The 18,864-nt window shown below is 39.0% G+C and overlaps 1 protein-coding gene across 1 annotated transcript in view; it reads right to left on the bottom strand.

Moving 5' to 3' along the window:
• The window catches only part of RLF (RLF zinc finger), a 111,358-nt gene that overhangs the window by 51,495 nt on the left and 40,999 nt on the right, over positions 1 to 18,864 (bottom strand). The window contains exons 3-5 of the mRNA XM_053576234.1: positions 18,690 to 18,771; positions 11,532 to 11,664; positions 3,686 to 3,888 (exon numbers count right to left, since the gene is read on the bottom strand). Of these exons, the coding sequence (XP_053432209.1) occupies positions 3,686 to 3,888; positions 11,532 to 11,664; positions 18,690 to 18,771 (418 nt within the window). The remainder of the gene's footprint in view (positions 1 to 3,685; positions 3,889 to 11,531; positions 11,665 to 18,689; positions 18,772 to 18,864) is intronic.

Here is an 18,864-nt window from a genome sequence, read left to right as displayed (position 1 = left end):
ATATTTATTGAAGAAAAACAAGGAAAGAAAGGTAATATTTCAGATGGGATACTGAGGAAGGCCTATGATATGATAGTACTTAATAGACACGAATACGGAGCAGACTTGAGATAAAGGATTAAGCCACCTAAATTATCTTGCAGAAGGACTCGCAAGTACAAAGCTCTAAGACAGGAAATGTGCTCAGTGTGTTCAAAGATCATCAAAGCAAAGTGGCTGGAGGGCAGTGAGCATTAAGTTGTACAATATAATGTCTGAGAAGGTTAGAAAAGTAGCCAGGGGCCATAGCGCACAGAACAAAGAACTCTGGATTTATTCTAAGAAAGATGGAAAGCTAATGGAATTTTTTTTTTTTTTTTTTTTTTTTGCAGTTTCTTGGCCAGGGCCGGGCTTGAACCCGCCACCTCCAATATATGGGGCCAGCACCCTACTCCCTGAGCCACGGGCACCACCCTAATGTATGGTTTTGAGCAGAGGAGTGGCATGGCCTGACTCAAGTTTTAGAGGAATTACTCTGGCTATTTTTCAGAATAAAATATAGAAGCCAACAATGAAAGAAAGTATGCCAGTTTGGAGGCTTCTGGATTCATCAATGTATCCCCAATGCCTAACACAGCATTTGGTATATATACCAAGTAGGCTAATAATCACTGTCCAGTATCTTCAATACAATGTTACTGATAGTATACCAAACTCAGATCTGAATCCCAGTTTATCCACCCAGGCTTTGCAACTCTGACCATATAACTTAATCTAGGCCTCATTTTCCTTATCAATAAAATGGAACTATCTTAAGAGTTTTTGTGAGACAGATAGCAAACAGATTATCAAACAAAAAAAAAGAGTTTTTGTGAGGATTAAATGAGACAAAGCGTTTCATACAGTGCCTTATACATTTTAAGGACTAAAATAATGCAGTTGGAAGACAACTGACTACATTTAAAAGAAAGCTCATAAAAACAAAACCCTAATAACAGGAATACCAGGAACTTAGTTATGGACTATGTTAAATTTGAGATGTTATCAGACATTAAAGTATAGATGGTAATTAGGCAGTTGAATGAGTGTAGAGTTCAAGGGAGAGGGTAAGGCTGGAGAGAAATCATTTCAGATTCAGAACATAGCTGGCATTTAAAGCCATGAGACTAGACAAGATCATCAAGGAAATAAGTATAGGTAGAAAAAAGGAAGACCAACTGAGATAGTCATTGAGTACTAAAATTACTCCTCAGAAAGCAAAACAGAATTGAGAAAGAGCAATCAGTAAGGCAGACAAAAAACCGAGAGAGTAAAGTAACCTAGAAAACAAGTGGAAAACTTTATCAAGAAGGCAAAGTTGAAAAATTAGATTGCTAAGATGAAAACTGACAAGTCTTCATTGAATTTAGTGATGTGGTGGACTTGTTTTGAAAGGAGAAAAATGTTCAACAGTAAATTCAGGCAATTTGTTCAAGAAATTATGTGAAAAAAGCCAGGAAGGAAATAGGGCAGTAGTTGGAAAAGGAAGCAGGATCTAAAGAATATACATATTTTTAGGGATGGAAGAAATAACAGCATAAATGCTGATTAGATGATTACGACAGAGATGAAGAAACTGATGACACAATTGAAAAAGGAGAACTATTGTAGTATTATCCTTAAAGGAGATAAGACAAATGGAATCTGATACAGAAGTGAAAGGGGTTGGCCTTAGCTAGGAGAACACACATATATTTCTAGTAACACCAAAGAAGATGTATAAGTATAGATGCAGGTAGGTGAACAGATGTTATGGAGGGAGCATATGAAAATTCTTTTCCAACTGCTTCGATTTCCTCATAGAAACAGGAAAAAAATTCATCAACAGAGAACGATTGGACAAAAAGTATTACAGTATAGGGCGGTGCCTGTGGCTCAAAGGGATAGGGCACTGGCCCCATATGCCGGAGGTGGTGGGTTCAAACCTAGCCCCAGCCAAAAACTGCAAAAACAAATAAATAAATAAATAAAAATTAAAAAAAAAAAAGTATTACAGTATAGCTTTGAAGAGGAAAAGAAAAAGTAGGAAATAGTAATATAAGCATAGGAGAATAAATGGATTAACAAAGAAAATATGTATCACTGATTAAAATTAGTTAGCAGGTTTTTCTCCACATAAGTTTGGCCCTATGGGTGCAAGTAAATATATAGAGAGAGTAAGTGGAGTTTTAGGGATAACCGATACTGGAAGTCAAACAAGTATAACTAAGGGAGACACCAGCAGACGAACTGAGAATGCATGCAAGGGAGTGATAATGACAACTGACAATGGAAAAGCAGAGTAAGGAGGGAAGTGAGTACATGAGGGGGTCAGGCAGAATGAAAAGGTGGTAAGATCGGGCGGCACCTGTGGCTCAGGGAGTAGGGCACCATTCCCATGTACCCAGGGTGGTGGGTTCGAACCCAGCCCTGGCCAAAAAACTGCAACAACAAAAAATAATAATTTTTTAAAGGGGGGGGTAAAATCAACAGACTTAGATTGATCTTACCAAAGTCCATACATTAAAAGAAGTGAGAAGAAAAAGAAGAAAAAAAAAAAAAAAGAAGGGCGGCGCCTGTGGCTCAGTCGGTACCGAGGGTGGTGGGTTCAGACTCGGCCCCGGCCAAACTGCAACAAAAAAAAAAAAAAATAGCCGGGCGTTGTGGCGGGCGCCTGTAGTCCCAGCTGCTTGGGAGGCTGAGGCAAGAGAATCGCTTGAGCCCAGGAGTTGGAGGTTGCTGTGAGCTGTGTGAGGCCACGGCACTCTACCAGGGGCCATAAAGTGAGACTCTGTTTCTAAAAAAAAAAAAAGAAGTGAGGTGAAAGGATACCTGTCTTTGGAGAGTAGGATATTACAGGCAATATACTGATCGTGTAAGAACTACTATAGCACAGAACCAAATCTTTGGGATTCCAACATTTAATAAGAAACTTCAGGGCAGAAGTAAAATGAAAATCCATGCATTAGATTTGAATGGCAAATGAAAGGATTAAAGGTAGATGACTAAATAAAGCCTAAGAATTCCTAATTTTTTCTGTATAATTTATCAAAAACTATTGAAAACAAATCCCCAAATTAAGGAAAACAATGATTCGGATTTTAAAAAAGTATGCAAGCTGACTGATAACATTGTTTTCAAAAAAGACTCAATCACTTTATTATTTTCCATGTTATCCAGTTGGGCCACTTAATTGTTCAACATGTGTACAGAGTCTAGAGTCCTATACTTCTCTGCTAAAATTAAAATTATGTGCCATTTTTTTTTTTTTAGTTTATCCCTTAGAGCCATGATTAACAATTTCTATCTTTCCCAAACATTGAGAAATCATCACTTTAAGAAGAAAAAACATCTGCAGGCCCTTCCTGTACCATCCCAAAAAGAATAAGAAAAAAAAAAAAAAGTTTGAAATTCAAAGATTCATAGCAAACCATCACCCAAACATCACACAAATATCTATGTGTGTATTTTTAATTACCTACTTTTCAAATCCACCTATAAAACATAACTTTACATTCAATCTGTTGAATAGTTAAAAAGACAATTAAGAATACTTTTCCGTAGCCTGGGGGGAAAAAAATGAGTCTTGGTTTTCGTTCTGATGGGAAAAAATAAACGAAGTAACATATACCAAAATCAATCAAATTCACAGCAAGTGTGAATGGCAACAGTTATTTACTTTACTCACCTCCTTAATAGCATCTTCATTAGGGAGCATAGAACATAAACATGTGATATAGGCTTGCTGAAAAGATGCCACATTTGGAATTTCTTTAGATTCTGCACATAGTTTTGATAAAGCAGTAGCCTGGGGGATGAGGTTAGATTTCAACAAATGTTTTATTCTCATCTGCAGAAAGGAGGGTCCTTCTTGTGCAATCAATTTATTGACTAGAAAAAAGGAAAAATGAAACATTTGATAACATACCACATAACATGTCAGCCTTGTTAAGATGAAAGTTTGATACCTTTTTTTTTTGAGACACAGTCTCAATTTTCTTGCCCTGGGTAGAGTGCCGTAGGATCACAGCTCACAGCAACCTCAAACTCTTGGGCTCAAATGATCTTCTTGCCTCAGCCTCTCAAGTAGCTGGGACTACAGGTGCCCACCACAATGCCCAGCTAATTTTTCTATTTTTAGTAGAGATGGGGTCCTGTTCTTGATTAGGCTGGTCTCAAACTCCTGAGCTCAAGCAATCCACCCACCTTTGCCTCCCAGAGTGCTGGGATTACAGGTGCAAATCACCGCACCCAGCCTGATATCTTTTGTTATTGTTGACTTGTTATAATTAATAAAAGTTCAGATGACATAAATATGAAGCTTATTCTGGTCTCAATACTCATCTAATAGAGAGGAAAATAATTTTGCTAATAATTCCCACATTTGTACTTTATTTTGAAGATCAATTTGTTTAATAAAGCTGCTAACATTTTATCAAAATTATTTTGACTTCCTTCACTTTATGTTGATAGAAAAGAAGAGTGAAATGAACTATAATTGTAAGTGCAAGAAAATTAAGTAACCTATTGTAACATTAATCAGTTACCAAGAGAATGCTTATGAGATACCAAGTTTTAAACTGAATGTTTTTAAATACCTCTCATTTATTCTTCACACCACCACCAAGGCAAGTTATTATTATCCCCAGTTTAAAGTTAAGAAAATTAATATTCAGAGAAATTGGGTAACTTGCCAAGGATTCCAAAGCCAGTGGTGCTCTTTCCTCTAAACCAGGCATTTCTCAAAGTGTGTTCCACCGACCAAAAGACCTGAGAGATAGTCCTAGAAAAAAAAAGGATTCCTTGGTCAAATCTCTGAACAGTCCTGCAATAAAGAAAACTGTTCACTTTTATTTAACGCAATGTTTCCTAAACTGATTTGACCAGAGAACCCTTTTATACATATTAGTTAACCTATAAAATATATGTTCCAGGTTCAGTACACACTTTGGAAAATGCTGCTATGAACAGTACTGAATGTTAAGCACCTGACCACTGATTGTACAATACTCTGGACAAGCCCTTATCTTTTGAATAGCAGATACTTAACAAGTGTGTAACATCATTATACAGAATTACTTAAAGAACAGAGGTGGGAATATTGCCTGTCAAGCCAAGTGGTAGGTAAACAAACTGTTTTAAGTGGTTGGCCTAAAATACTGTTTCTCAGACTTGCAAGTGCCTTTTGAATCACCTGGGGAGCTTATTAAAATGCAGATTTTGATTCATTAGGTCTGGGATGGGACCTGAGATTTTGCTTTTCTAATAAGCTCCCAGGTGATGCCCCACTGCCAGGTACATGGACACACGCACACACACAAACACACGTGTATATATAAACACAATTATATGGAGTAGCAATGATTTACACTAAGGATAAATCACTGGCTCAATTTTAACTACATAACAGAAGCAACTGTAAAGCTTTAAAAATTATCTTAAAAAAATATATATACACATACATATAAAAAAATCTGACCAATTTCAAAAGGCACACAAAAAGATATAGAGGTAAAAGTCGTTTCCCTCCTAATTTCACCCCAGTGTCCTCTTTTCCCTCCTGAGAAACAAGTTTCCAATTTCTTTCTTTTTTTTTGCAGTTTTTGGCCAGGGCTGGATTTGAACCCGCCACCTCCGGCATATGGGGCCGACGCCCTATTCTTTTGAGCCATAGACACTGCCCTCCAATTTCTTGTTTATCCTTCCTGAAACATTCTATGAATAAAATAATTTTTTTTTTTTTTTTGCCACTTGATATGTCATACGGTCATTCTATGACCAGTACATTTAGAGCTACCCTCATTATTTTTAACTGAATAGTATTCTACTATGTGGATGTACTGTAATTTATTTACCCAATCCCTATTAATACAGACTTGTAAGTTGTTTCCAGTCTTTGTCAGTTACGAATAATGCTGCAATTTACAACCCTAAACATAGCTCATTTCAAATATGTGAATAAATGTATATGACAAATTCTTAGAAGTGGGATGGCTAGGGCAGCGCCTGTGGCTCAGAGAGTAGGGCGCCGGCCCCATATGCCGAGGGTGGGTTTGAACCCAGCCCCAGCCAAACTGCGACAAATAAATAGCCGGGCGTTGTGGCAGGCGCCTGTAGTCCCAGCTGCTCGGGAGGCTGAGGCAAGAGAATCGTAAGCCAACAGTTAGAGGTTGCTGTGAGCCATGTGACTTCATGGCACTCTACCCGAGGGCAGTACAGTGAGACTCTGTCTCTACAAAAAAAAAAAAAAAAGAAGTAGGCTAGCTAGATTGAAGGCTTTGTTCATTTGTGATATTAACTCATAATGCCAAATTACTCTTTAAGAATTGTAGCAATTTATACTCTAACCAGCAACATACAAATGTCCATTTCCGAAGGCACTTCAAAAAGCTTTGGATCCTAGACCTTGATGTGTATACTTCTTGGTTTTAAATTATATAGATATTCTAATATGTAGCCAAAGTCAAAAACCATGGAGGGAAAACAGATCATATTCACTTGGATTTTTAGTCCTAAAGAATGAACTTAAAATCAGACCCTCCAATCACTCATTCATTACTTCTCTTTTCAATCAAAGTATTCTCTCAATTATACAAAATTAAAATTTTGGCATTATCCTTCCTTGCTACTAAGTTTCCTCAAGGAAATAAACGTAGTTATCACATCCTAGCAATTCTTTTAAAACTCTCTCCAATCTACTTTCCTCTTATTATTTCCTGTATTCCCTATCTTAGTCTGCCTACCATCAGATTCTGTTGTATTTATCTGCTTTCTGAGGTTGTAAGCTATTTTACAAACCCCACAGGAAGCCACATACTCCCAAACAGGTGTGTTATCTACACAACCCACCCTGTTCCAAGTTCTCACAGCATTTAACTTCTTTTACTATATTCTCTTTTCTCTTTAAGTACAGTAATGAGGGATCATAGTGGGAAAAGGTTGAGATTTCAGGCTTTGGTATCTCTGATCTGAGATTAAATCCTGATTCTGACTTGTAGCTATGAGACCTTTGGACAAATTAACTGACCACTCTGTGCCTTTCATCTGCAAAAAGATTAATAATACCAGAAATGCAGATAAGACACTTAGCACAATGCTAGGCACAGAGTAAATGTTCAATACCACTTGCTATTACATTTCTCTTTATTTCCTTTATTATGCTGTCAGCTATTTGTGACCAAATACCATGTCTTGCTAACTTCTGTGTTCCCTACAGCACTAAGCACAGGTTTTATATACTATAGATATTTAATAAAAGCATATACTTAGCAACCGAAAGATTATCACTTCCCAATCAAAAAACATTTGTTATCCTCTCATCTAGGCTCAAATTCTGCCTCCAGACACATACACTGGCAGGGTTGAATCCGGCCTGCCAAACAATGACAACTACAACCAAAAAATAGCCAGGTGTTGTGGTCCCCCTGTAGTCCCAGCTACTTGGGAGGCTGAGGCAAGAGAATCGCTTAAGCCCAGGAGTTGAGGTTGTTGTGAGCTGTGATGCCACAGCACTCAACCCAGGGTGAGCTTGAGGCTCTGTCTCAAAAAAAAAAAAATTTTTTTTTTAACTATATGGCCTTGGGTATGTGCAATCTCTCATCTGTTTTCGTGGATTAAATGAGATAGAAAAGCACAAATAAAGTGCCTGACATGTACCAGGCATTCTAAAAATCACAGCTATTATTTCGACAAGGTAAACTATTTTATTCAAAATATATTGCAACTATAATTAAGCCATTGCTGTATCAATTTTTCACATACAGTTAAATGTTGTATTTTAAAAATCATGTTAAGATACCATATTTACTTCAATTTATTTTTAAAAGGAAACATGCCTAACAATGAAAAGTCTCACTACCAGTCATGATCCTCTCTATATTTTATTTTTTCAAATGTTTTAACATAACCAAAGTTTTAAATCCTGTAACATCTCTCCCACCCAGATTCAAATAACTGGTCTACCATATTTGCTTAACATAGCTTTTCTTTTTTCTGAACGATTTGAAAATAATTTGTAGACATCATGACACTTTATCTTGTACTATATACTTCATGGTGTAAAAGCATTAGCATTTAAAGTCCAGTTAAAAATCAGCTCTTCAGGGCGGTGCCTGTGGTGCAAGTAGTAGGGTGGCTCGGCCCTGGCCACACTGCCATAAAAAAAAAAAAAAAATCAGCTCTTCAGTGATGTTTTTACTGATAGTGGCAGGCAGACATGTATGTCAACAATTAGCCTATTAGCACTTACTACATACCTTAGTTATAACCTGGATTTTTCTGGGGACTTGAGGGAGATACACAAAATTTAAGGAAGAAAAAAATTTAAAAAATAATTATAGGCCTTAAAAAATTTCAAATCTAAACTGAAATGCATTATTAAGTTCTTTGAATGTTATGCTTCTGATTACTACTAAGTGAACAAAAGATCATCAATGAGATTATCATCATTGTTTTTTGTCATGAAATATGTAACATCTGCACTATAGGGGCAGTGAAGATATAAAAAAAGCTTCCTAAACTTCTGATGAAGTTAGGTTAAGGGCCAACTGTAAAATTAGGCAGGGAATAGGTTGCCTGCCACTTACACTGTAATCCTCAGTATAATTCCTTAGATATATATGTAGGCATCATGTACCCATTCAGGGTCTTATGTATAGGGTATGTTTGATTAATCTTTACTCAACAAATAGGATACCACAGAATGTTAGGTAAGCAACGCTTCTTTCCATTTCTTGATGTTTTTCCGTGTTAAAATAATTAATTATTATTAACTCCTGAGGTAGGGTGACATATTTGATTAGTGTAATGAGGGAAAATATATTGGGGATATTTAATGGAATTCTATCCTTTTCCCTCTTGGGACTGGACCTGCCTCACAGAGGCTCCACTTAAGATTTATCTTTCAGTCTCCTTTGGATCCAAAAAACCAAACTTATCTAGACTAGAATCTAATTCTGGGATGCTTTTGAAAGTACTTGGCTTTGTCCTCAAACAGCTTTTATCAATTAAATAGAGGCAACATTGTAGCCTCCATCTGCCTATATTTACAAAGGGATGCCATTTATTGAGGACCTCAACAGAAAACAATAAACACCAATCTCTTTTCTATTTAATGGCTTTTTTCTTTCTTTTTTTTTTAATGACTTTTTTCTTTATTCTTTTTTCTTGTCAGTACAACTGAAAAGCAGTAGAATTATCAGGGGAAAAGCACAAAAAGAAAACCTAAGAGCTTTTTTTTTTTTTTTGAGACAGTCTTATTCGGTCACCTCACTACAACCTCATGGGCTCAAGCAGTCCTCCCTAGCTCAGCCTCCCAAGTAGCTGGTTAAATATTTGCCCACCAAAAAGAAAAAAATTTTTCTTTTTTTTCTTTTTTGAGACAGAGTCTCAACTATGTTGCCCTTGGTAGAGTGCCGTGGTGTCACAGCTCACAAGCAACCTCAAACTCTTGGGCTTAAGCGATTCTCTTGCCTCAGCCTCCCAAGTAGCTGAGACTACAGGCGCCCGCCACAACGCCCGGCTATTCTTTGTTGCAGTTATCATTGTTGTTTAGCTGGCCCAGGCTGGGTTCAAACCCACCACCCTCAGTGTATGTGGCTGGCATACACTGTGCTACGGGCACCGAGCCCTATTTTTTGTAGAAACAGGGCTTTACTATGCTGGTCAGGCTGGTCTTCAACTCCTTGTCTCAGCAATCCTCCTGCCCTGGTCTCCCAAAAGTGCTAAGATTATAGTCATGAGCCACCATGCCCACCCAATAGCAGCATTACCATGCCAATCTTCTTACTATACGGAAAGCCCCAAATAGCATACATATGGTAGGTGGTCAAACTTATTGGATAAGCTAACTAGGATATTTTAAGGGATCAACATTCAAATGGCTTATTCTAAGTCTACATCTAAAGATACCTCAAAAAGTATAATATTTCTTCTGAAATTGGTTTTCATACCAGAAATATTCTTAACAGAATATGATCCTTTGGACTGTGCATAACTTGAAGTAAATGAAGTTATAATTGTCTATATCAAGTGAGATACAAAAGTCAACTCAAAGCCATAATTTTTCTTCTGATTTATTTTGTTATTTTTTTTATATTTTGAGGGAGGAAGAGGGGAAGAGATAGGGAGCTTGCTATTGCCCAAACTCCAGGCATCAAGCGATCCTCCTGCCTGGGCTCCTCTAAGTGCTAGAATTATAGGAATAAGCAACTGCATCCAGCCTCTAATTTTTCTGCTTTAACTGACAATTTTAGAAACAAACAAACCTAACCATTTTGTAAATAAAAATGCTAGCACTCTGGGAGGCTGAAGCCAGTGGCCTGCTTGAGCTCAGGAGTTTGAAACCAGCCTAAGCAAGGACCCCATCTCTACTAAAGATAAAAAACTAGCTGGGTGTGGTGGTGCACACCTGTATTCCCAGCTACTTGGAAGGCTGAAGCAAAAGGAATTCTTGAGCCCAGAAGTTTGAGGTTGCTGTGAGGAGCTATAACTCCACGGCACTCTACCCAGGGTGACACAGTAAGACTCTGTTTAAAAGAAAAAAAAAAGGTCATCCTTTATATTTCTCTATTAAAACATTGAACTACAATTATTTCCTTCACAAGTATAAAATAAAAAAGGAATTTTTTTCATGGCCCTCAGCAGTTGCAACCAGCAAAAAGGTACAGCTTTGGGCGGCACCTGTGGCTCAGTGAGTAGGGCGCCGGCCCCATATGCCAAGGGTGGCGGGTTCAGACCCAGCCCCGGCCAAACTGCAACCAAAAAATAGCCGGGCGTTGTGGCGGGCACCTGTAGTCCCAGCTGCTCAGGAGGCTGAGGCAAGAGAATCGCGTAAGCCCAAGAGTTGGAGGTTGCTGTGAGCCGTGTGACGCCACGGCACTCTACCCGAGGGCGGTACAGTGAGACTCTGTCTCTACAAAAAAAAAAAAAAAAAAGGTATAGCTTTACTATATACCAAAGACCAAAAGCAGATTATTCATTTCTATCTCAGGAATTTTGTATGAACAATGTAATTCAATGTAAAATTTTTTTTTTTTTTTTTGTAGAGACAGAGTCTCACTTTATGGCCCTTGGTAGAGTGCCGTGGCCTCACACAGCTCACAGCAACCTCCAACTCCTGGGCTTAAGCGATTCTCTTGCCTCAGCCTCCCCAGTAGCTGGGACTACAGGCGCCCGCCACAACGCCTGGCTATTTTTTGGTTGCAGTTTGGCCGGGGCCGGGTTTGAACCTGCCACCCTCGGTATATGGGGCCGGCGCCTTACCAACTGAGCCACAGGCACCGCCCTCAATGTAAAATTTTAAAGTAACTGCAATGACACTTAAAATATTATCCCCAAATATAAGACTCCATACCTAAGCAAAACATTAAATGCTGTTAATTACTACCACGCAAAAAGTAAAATAAAATGACTGGGTATACACAAGGGTATAAGCATGTGTAAGTGACATGTGCAATTGTTTTACCCGTAATAAATTTCAACTCTCTCAGAATTAAATACTTATCCAATATAGTCAATAATGTTTTAAGACTTACCTTCCTCTGTTTCTACTGGCTGCTGAGACAGGATTTTAAGAAGAACTGGGTTTTTCCATACCCCTTCCTTGGTAACATGAACCAATATTTGTAGGTTATTATTCCCAAATTCCAGTAATGCATCATGTGACTCCTAAAAGAAAAACAGGATTCCAGAAAACAAGTCACTAGTTAATATAAAAAGTTTTGCCTTTTCACTACATCTCAACATCTGTGAATTGAAAGGATTTCCTAAAAATAAATAAGCTTTAAATAAAAGACTATCTTCAAAGCTTTGTGAAATTCTGTTGCTGCATTTTTACAAACTAGAATGTTTTCACTAAGTTGAAGATTATCTTTGAAATGTTTTTCTGAATTCTTCTCTGGTAAAATTATCACTACAATTTAATTTAGGTCTTTGCATTACTTAGGGATATTTGGTATACCCTACTATTCAGATGGTTTATATTACTAGCAGACTCTTTAAAGACCTGATTGCCCTTGTAGTAGTTGATTTATTATTTTAAAGTAATTACTACAGCTTTCTTTTAAAGCAGCGATTCTCAACCTGTGAGTCACGACCCCTTTGGAGGTCAAACTTACCCTTTCACAGGGGTCGCCTAAGACCATCCTGCATATCAGGTATTTACATTAAGATTCATAACAGTAGCAAAATTAAAGTTATGAAGGAGTAATGAAAATAATTTTATGGTTGGAGGTCACCACAACATGAGGAACTGTATAAAGGGTCACTGCATTAGGAAGGTTGAGAACCACTGTTTTAAAGGATTCTGCAGTATTCGCATAAGTAGCCTATTCTTTCCAACAGAAAAATTACTTAATGACACCAAACTATTGCATAATTATTCAAATTCTTCCAATAAATTACTATTTAAATGAGAGGTGGCTATATAAAATATCATGAAAGGTTTAGGTTGGGTGGCACCTGGGGCTCAGTGAGTAGGGCACCAGCTCCATATACCAAGGGTGGTGGGTTCGAACCTGGCCCCGGCCAAACTGCAACAAAAAAAAAAATAGCTGGGTGTTGTGGTGGGCTCCTGTAGTCCCAGCTACTGGGGAGGCTGAGGCAAGAGAATCACCTAAGGCCAAGAGCTGAAGGTTGCTGTGAGCTGTGACACCACAGCACTCTACCAAGGATGACAAAGTAAGACTCTGTCTCAAAAAAAAAAAAAAAAAAAAAGTTTTAGGTTATTAGCTATATTTTATCATCAAACAAAAAAAATATAATTGACAATAGTTTATTAAAGTTCCTATATACAAGGGGTGAGGGAAAAGGGGACAGAAATTCATCTCAATATAAATGATTAAGTATGTTATCTCACTGTCCTCTATTACTAATGAGGATTACTGATTACAGTCAAGTTGTTCCTATGTCCTAAAATTTTTACCTTTCTTCCCTTATTTTAAACTGCTGAGATTCTCTAGGAATATAAGGTCCTATTTATAGAAATATTCCTTTGGAAAATGAAAGTCAAAAATACTCACAGACCTAAGAATATATTGATGGTTTTATATTCACTTAGGTAAAATATAAACCATAATCCCACTACCACTACTTAAATTTCATGTTAAAATAAGACAGGGTTTTACTATACCCTCTTCCTCAATATGCGGAGTTATTTTCTGGTGACAAATGGCTTAAGACATAGAACAGAATCAGAAAGGGATATTACAAATTAATAGTTTATTAACAGTAATATTTAACTAATGTTGCAATTTTCCTTTAATAAGTTGGCCTGTATCCTCAGGCTTCTTTCTCCTTAAGTCAGAATGACAGATACGTATTTTGGGAGTGAAGAAAAAGATTTCATATGAAAATTTCAGAATTTGCTTTGCTGTGTGTGTTTTCCATATTTACAATATCTAATAGAACTGCCCACCATGATATGCAGTAATTTTTAAAAAAAAAAAAGCTACAGCTTAAGTTTTATTTATTTTTTGTTTTTTTGATACAGAATCTCACTCTGTCATACTCACAGCAACCTCAAACTCCTGGGCTCAAGCAACCCTCTTGCCTCAGCCTCCCAAGTACTTGGGAGTATAGTACTCACCACTACACCTAGCTAGTTTTCCTTTTTTTTTTTTTTTTGGCCGGGGCTGGGTTTGAACCCGCCACCTCCAGTATATGGGACCAGCGCCCTACCCCTTGAGCCACAGGCGCCGCCCTAGCTAGTTTTTCTACTTTAGTAGAGACAGAATCTCACTCTTGCTTAGGGTCATATCAAACTCCTGAGTTCAAGCAATTCACCCACATCAGCCTCTCGGAGTGCTAGGATTACAGGCATGAGCCACTATGCCCAGCCACAGTTTTGAGTTTAAAGCTTTCTACTTTCTCATTTGTTAAAGTTCAAAATGCATTTTAAATAATCCTTAAAAACCATGATGGCATGTAAAAAATTATTTTAAAACTTAGATTTCTTTCTTTTTTGTGTGAGACAGAGTCTCATTATGTTGCCCTGGATAGAGTGCCGTGGCATCACAGCTCACAGCAATCTCAAACTCTTGGGCTTAAGTGATTCTCTTGCCTCAGCCTCCCAAGTAGCTGGGACTACAGGCGCCCATCACAACGCCAGGCTATTTTTTGTTGCAGCTGTCATTGTTGTTTTAGCTGAACCCACCAAGCACCATAACCACTGTACTACAGGTAGTGAGTCGGATTTGTTTCTTTTATAGGTGAAAATATTCTAGCCTGGATGGCGCCTGTGCCTCAGTGAGTAGGGTGCCAGTTCCATATACCAAGGGTGGCGGGTTCTAACCCAACCCGGCCCCGCCCTGGCAGAACTGCAACAAAAAAATAGCTGAGTATTCTGGCGGACGCCTGTAGTCCCAGCTACTGGAGAGGCTGAGGCAAGAGAATCACCTAACCCCAAGAGCTGGAGGTTGTTGTGAGCTGTGACGCCACAGCCCTCTACCAAAGGCGACAAAGTGAGACTCTTGTCTCAAAAAATTAGGAAAATATTCCTAGCTCACTTCTTGAAATCTGAAGTACAGAAATGCCAGTACAAGATGCTCATCTCACACCACTTACAATAATTATCAAAGTTTTTTGGTTAATTAATGGTACACCCACAAAACAGAATTCTAGGCAATCACCAAAAAAGGAAATCTATGGCTGGCATGGTGGCTCATGCCTGTAATCCCAGCACTCTGGGAAGCTGAGGTGGGAGCATCGCTTGAGCTCAGGAATTCAAGATCAGCCTGAAGAAAAATTACCCAGGCATTGTGGTAGATGTGTGTAGTCCCAGCTCCATGGGAGGCTGAAGTAGGACCGCTTCAGCCCAGGAGTTTTGACGTTGCTGCTATGAGCTAGCCTAGATGACAGAGTGAGGCGCCATCTCAAAAATTTAAAAAAAATCTATATATGTAGGGCGGCGCCTGTGGCTCAGTCAGTAAGGCGCCGGCCCCATATACCGAGGGTGGCGGGTTCAAACCCGGCCCCGGCCAAACTGCAACCAAAAAATAGCCAGGCATTATGGCGGGCGCCTGTAGTCCCAGCTACTCGGGAGGCTGAGGTAAGAGAATCACTTAAGCCCAGGAGTTGGAGGTTGCTGTGAGCTGTGTGAGGCCACGGCACTCTACCAAGGGCCGTAAAGTGAGAATCTGTCTCTACAAAAAAAAAAAAAAAATCTATATATGTAATCCTAGACATCTAGGCATATATCTATGATATTTAGTTAAAAAAAAAAAAAAGTATATAGAAAATAAGCTCTCATTTTTTCTTTATTAAAATATCCATTTTAGGGCAGCGCCTGTGGGTCAGTGAGTAGGGCGCCGGCCCCATATACCGAGGGTGGCGGGTTCAAGCCCAGCCCCGGCCAAACTGCAACAAAAAAATAGCCGGGCGTTGTGGCAGACGCCTGTAGTCCCCGCTACTCGGGAGGCTGAGGCAGGAGAATCGCCTAAGCCCAGGAGTTGGAGGTTGCTGTGAGCTGTGTGACGCCACGGCACTATCGAGGGCAATAAAGTGAAACTCTGTCTCTACAAAAAAAAAAAAAAAGAAATAAAAAAAATATCCATTTTATAGTTTAGATTTTTCTATCTATAGGGGAAAAGTCTGGAAGGGTTATAGTGCTATAAACAGGGATTGAGAACTATTCTGTGGTCTGCTCTGATAAAAACTATCCTCTTGGAGGCGCCTTTGGGTCAGTGAGTAAGGCGCCGGCCCCATATACCGAGGGTGGCAGGTTCAAACACAGCCCCGGCCAAACTGCAACAAAAAAATAGCCAGGCGTTGTGGCGGGCGCCTGTAGTCCCAGCTACTTGGGAGGCTGAGGCAAGAGAATCACGTAAGCCCAAGAGCTAGAGGTTGCTGTGAGCTGTAATGCTACATCACTCTACTGAGGGCGACAAAGTAAGGCTCTGTCCCTAAAAAAAACTACACTCTCAACCAAAAGTATCCTTAATTCATCTGCTGTCTTGCCCATTTATCACAAAAAATAAGAAAAATTCAGCATTTTGCCTTTCAAATTTCAACAGGGACCATGTTTTACATTTACCTTATACCTACTACATTTATTTTACTGAACACATATTCAAAAACATACCCTATATATCTGACAAACCCTAAAAATTTACAGAGATGGAAAAAAGGGCAATTGTTTTTTCCCAGCAAACAATCTAATTAAAGAATGAACAAACATAAGAACACATTCTTTCTAAAAAAGATATAGAGGGCGGTGCCTGTGACTCAGTGGGTAGGGCACCAGCCCCATATATCAAGGGTAGTGGGTACAATCCCGGCCTGGGCCAAACTGCAACAAAAAAATAGCCAGGCGTTGTGGTGGGTGCCTGTAATCCCAGCTACTCAGGAGGCTGAAGCAAGAGAATCACCTAAGCCCAGGAGGTGGAGGTTGCTGTGAACTGTGTGACACAACGACACTCTACTGAGGGCGATTGAGACTCTGTGTCTACAAAAAAAAAAAAAAGATACAGAATGAGTATTCCTAATCCAAAAATCTGAAATCCAAAATGCTCCAAAATCCAAAACTTTCTGGGTGCCAACATGATGTTCCAAGAAAATGCTCATAGGAGTATTTCAGATTTTCGGCTTAGGGATGCTGAACTGCTAAGTATAATGCAAATATTTCAAAATTAGAAAAAATAACAAATCCAAAACATTCCTAAGCTTTCAGATAAGAGACACTCAACCTTTATTAATAAAAAAATAACAATGTCAGCTCGGTGCCTGTAGCTCAGTGGGTTAGGGTGCTGGCCACGTACCCAGAGGCAAGTGGGTTTGAACCCACCCGGGCCTGCTAAACAACAATGACAACTGCAACAAAAAAAAACAGCCGGGCATTGTGGTGGGCAGTTGTAATCCCAGCTACTTGGGAGGCTCAGGCAAGAGAATCACTTAAAACCAATAGTTTGAGGTTGCTGTGAGCTGTGATGCCACAGCTGTCTACCCAGAATGACATAGTGAGACTCTGTCTCAAAAAATAAATAAATTAAGGGCAGTGCCTGTGGCTCACAGGAGTAGGGCACTGGCCCCATATGCCGGAGGTAGTGGATTCAAACCCAGCCCTGGCCAAAAACTGCAAAAAAAAAAAATTAATTAATTAAAAGATATAAAACATGTAAAAGGTAGTATAAAGAAGTGCTTGGCATATATGTATATACTTTTTTTTTTTTTTTGTAGAGACAGAATCTCACTTTATCGCCCTTGGTAGAGTGCCGTGGTGTCACACTGCTCACGGCAACCTCCAACTCCTGGGCTTAAGCAATTCTCTTGCCTCTGCCTCCCGAGTAGCAGGGACTACAGGCACCCGCCACAACATCTGGCTTTTTTTTGGCTGCAGTTCGACTGGGGCTGGGTTTGAACCTGCCACCCTCGGGATATGGGGCCGATCTTCTACCCACTGAGCCATAGGCGCCGCCTTTATTATTATTATTATTATTTTTTGAGACAGAGTTTCACTTTGTCACCCTCAGTAAAGTGCCATGGCGTCACAGCTCACAGCAACCTCCAGCTCGTGGGCTTAGGCAATTCTCTTGCCTCAGCCTCCCGAGTAGCTGGGATGACAGGCTATTTTTTGTTGCAGTTTGGCCAGGGCTGGGTTTGAAACCACCACCCTCAGTATATGGGGTTGGCACCCTACCCACTGAGCCACAGGCGCTACCCGACATAATTAATGATCAAGAAATGAATGGTTGCTATCATTTGTCTTTTTTTTCTAAGCAATAAACTATTATTTAAGTAGTTTGAAGTACTTTCCCCATGTCCATCAATTACAAGCAAATTTGTCTCCTATTGCTGGCTGGCACCATGCTTGCTTTTTCTCTTATCCAATGCTTTCTCCCAAACTTGCCACTTTCTGATCTGCTCACCTACTAAGAAAGGTGATAAGCCAATGTGAGAGCCCAAATAGTTTTCCTATATGTAAACTGCATGAATAGAATCTATGGTACCTACTTTAGCAGTTTCAGAGACTTAACAATATTTGGCACAATTCCTAAAGTGTTAGAAGGGAAAAGATAAATCTTTGACTTAGTAAATGATATGCTGAAGGTTACCACACAAGTGTACTATGAATGATTCAAATATTGCTACTTTGTAACAATATACTATTAAAAATTGATAGCTGGCTCCGGGCCTGTAGCTCAAGAGCTAGGGCACCAGCCACATACACCAGAGCTAGTGGGTTCGAATCCAGTTCAGGCCTGCCAAACAATAAAGACAACTGCAACCAAAAAATTGCTGGCCATTGTGGCGGGTGCCTGTAGTCCAAGCTACTTGGGAGGCTGAGGCAAGAGAATTGCTTAAGCCCAAGACTTTGAGGTTGCTGTGAGCTGTGATGCCACAGCACTCTACCCAGGGTGACTGCTTGAGGCTCTGTCTCAATAAATAAATAAATAAATAAATAAATAAATAAATAAATAAATAAAATAAAAAGTGATAGCTTTATTCTAGCCTTTGTTTTTGAATGACAAAAACTGTTCTGATGATTTTGAAACTATGTAAAGACAAACAAAACCAAATGAGACAAAAAATATTTTTCACATACCCCCTTGATATGAAGTACCTTTCTCAATTCATGAAATGAGTACCAACATCTACTGAACTTCTTTCTGTTCTAAGCTTCCAATTTTAGTTTGCTGAGAGTATGTGTAATTAACTAGGTTCTGTGCATATAAATTTTTCAATTAAAATCAACTCACCTGTAGAGACTGAAGGAATGGTACCCAGACTTCACATGGCAGTTCACTTTCAGACACTGAAAGCAGTAATTCAAAACAACTCCTACAACATAAATAAGTATATACAGGTGATTACAGTAATAATTAAGTATCCTATGCCAGCGATAACTGAATATACATTTTAAATTATTTACTC

The sequence above is a fragment of the Nycticebus coucang genome, chromosome 22 (genome assembly GCF_027406575.1).
Source record: "Nycticebus coucang isolate mNycCou1 chromosome 22, mNycCou1.pri, whole genome shotgun sequence".
Lineage (NCBI taxonomy): Eukaryota > Metazoa > Chordata > Mammalia > Primates > Lorisidae > Nycticebus > Nycticebus coucang.
This window is presented reverse-complemented; position numbering and strand designations above follow the sequence as displayed.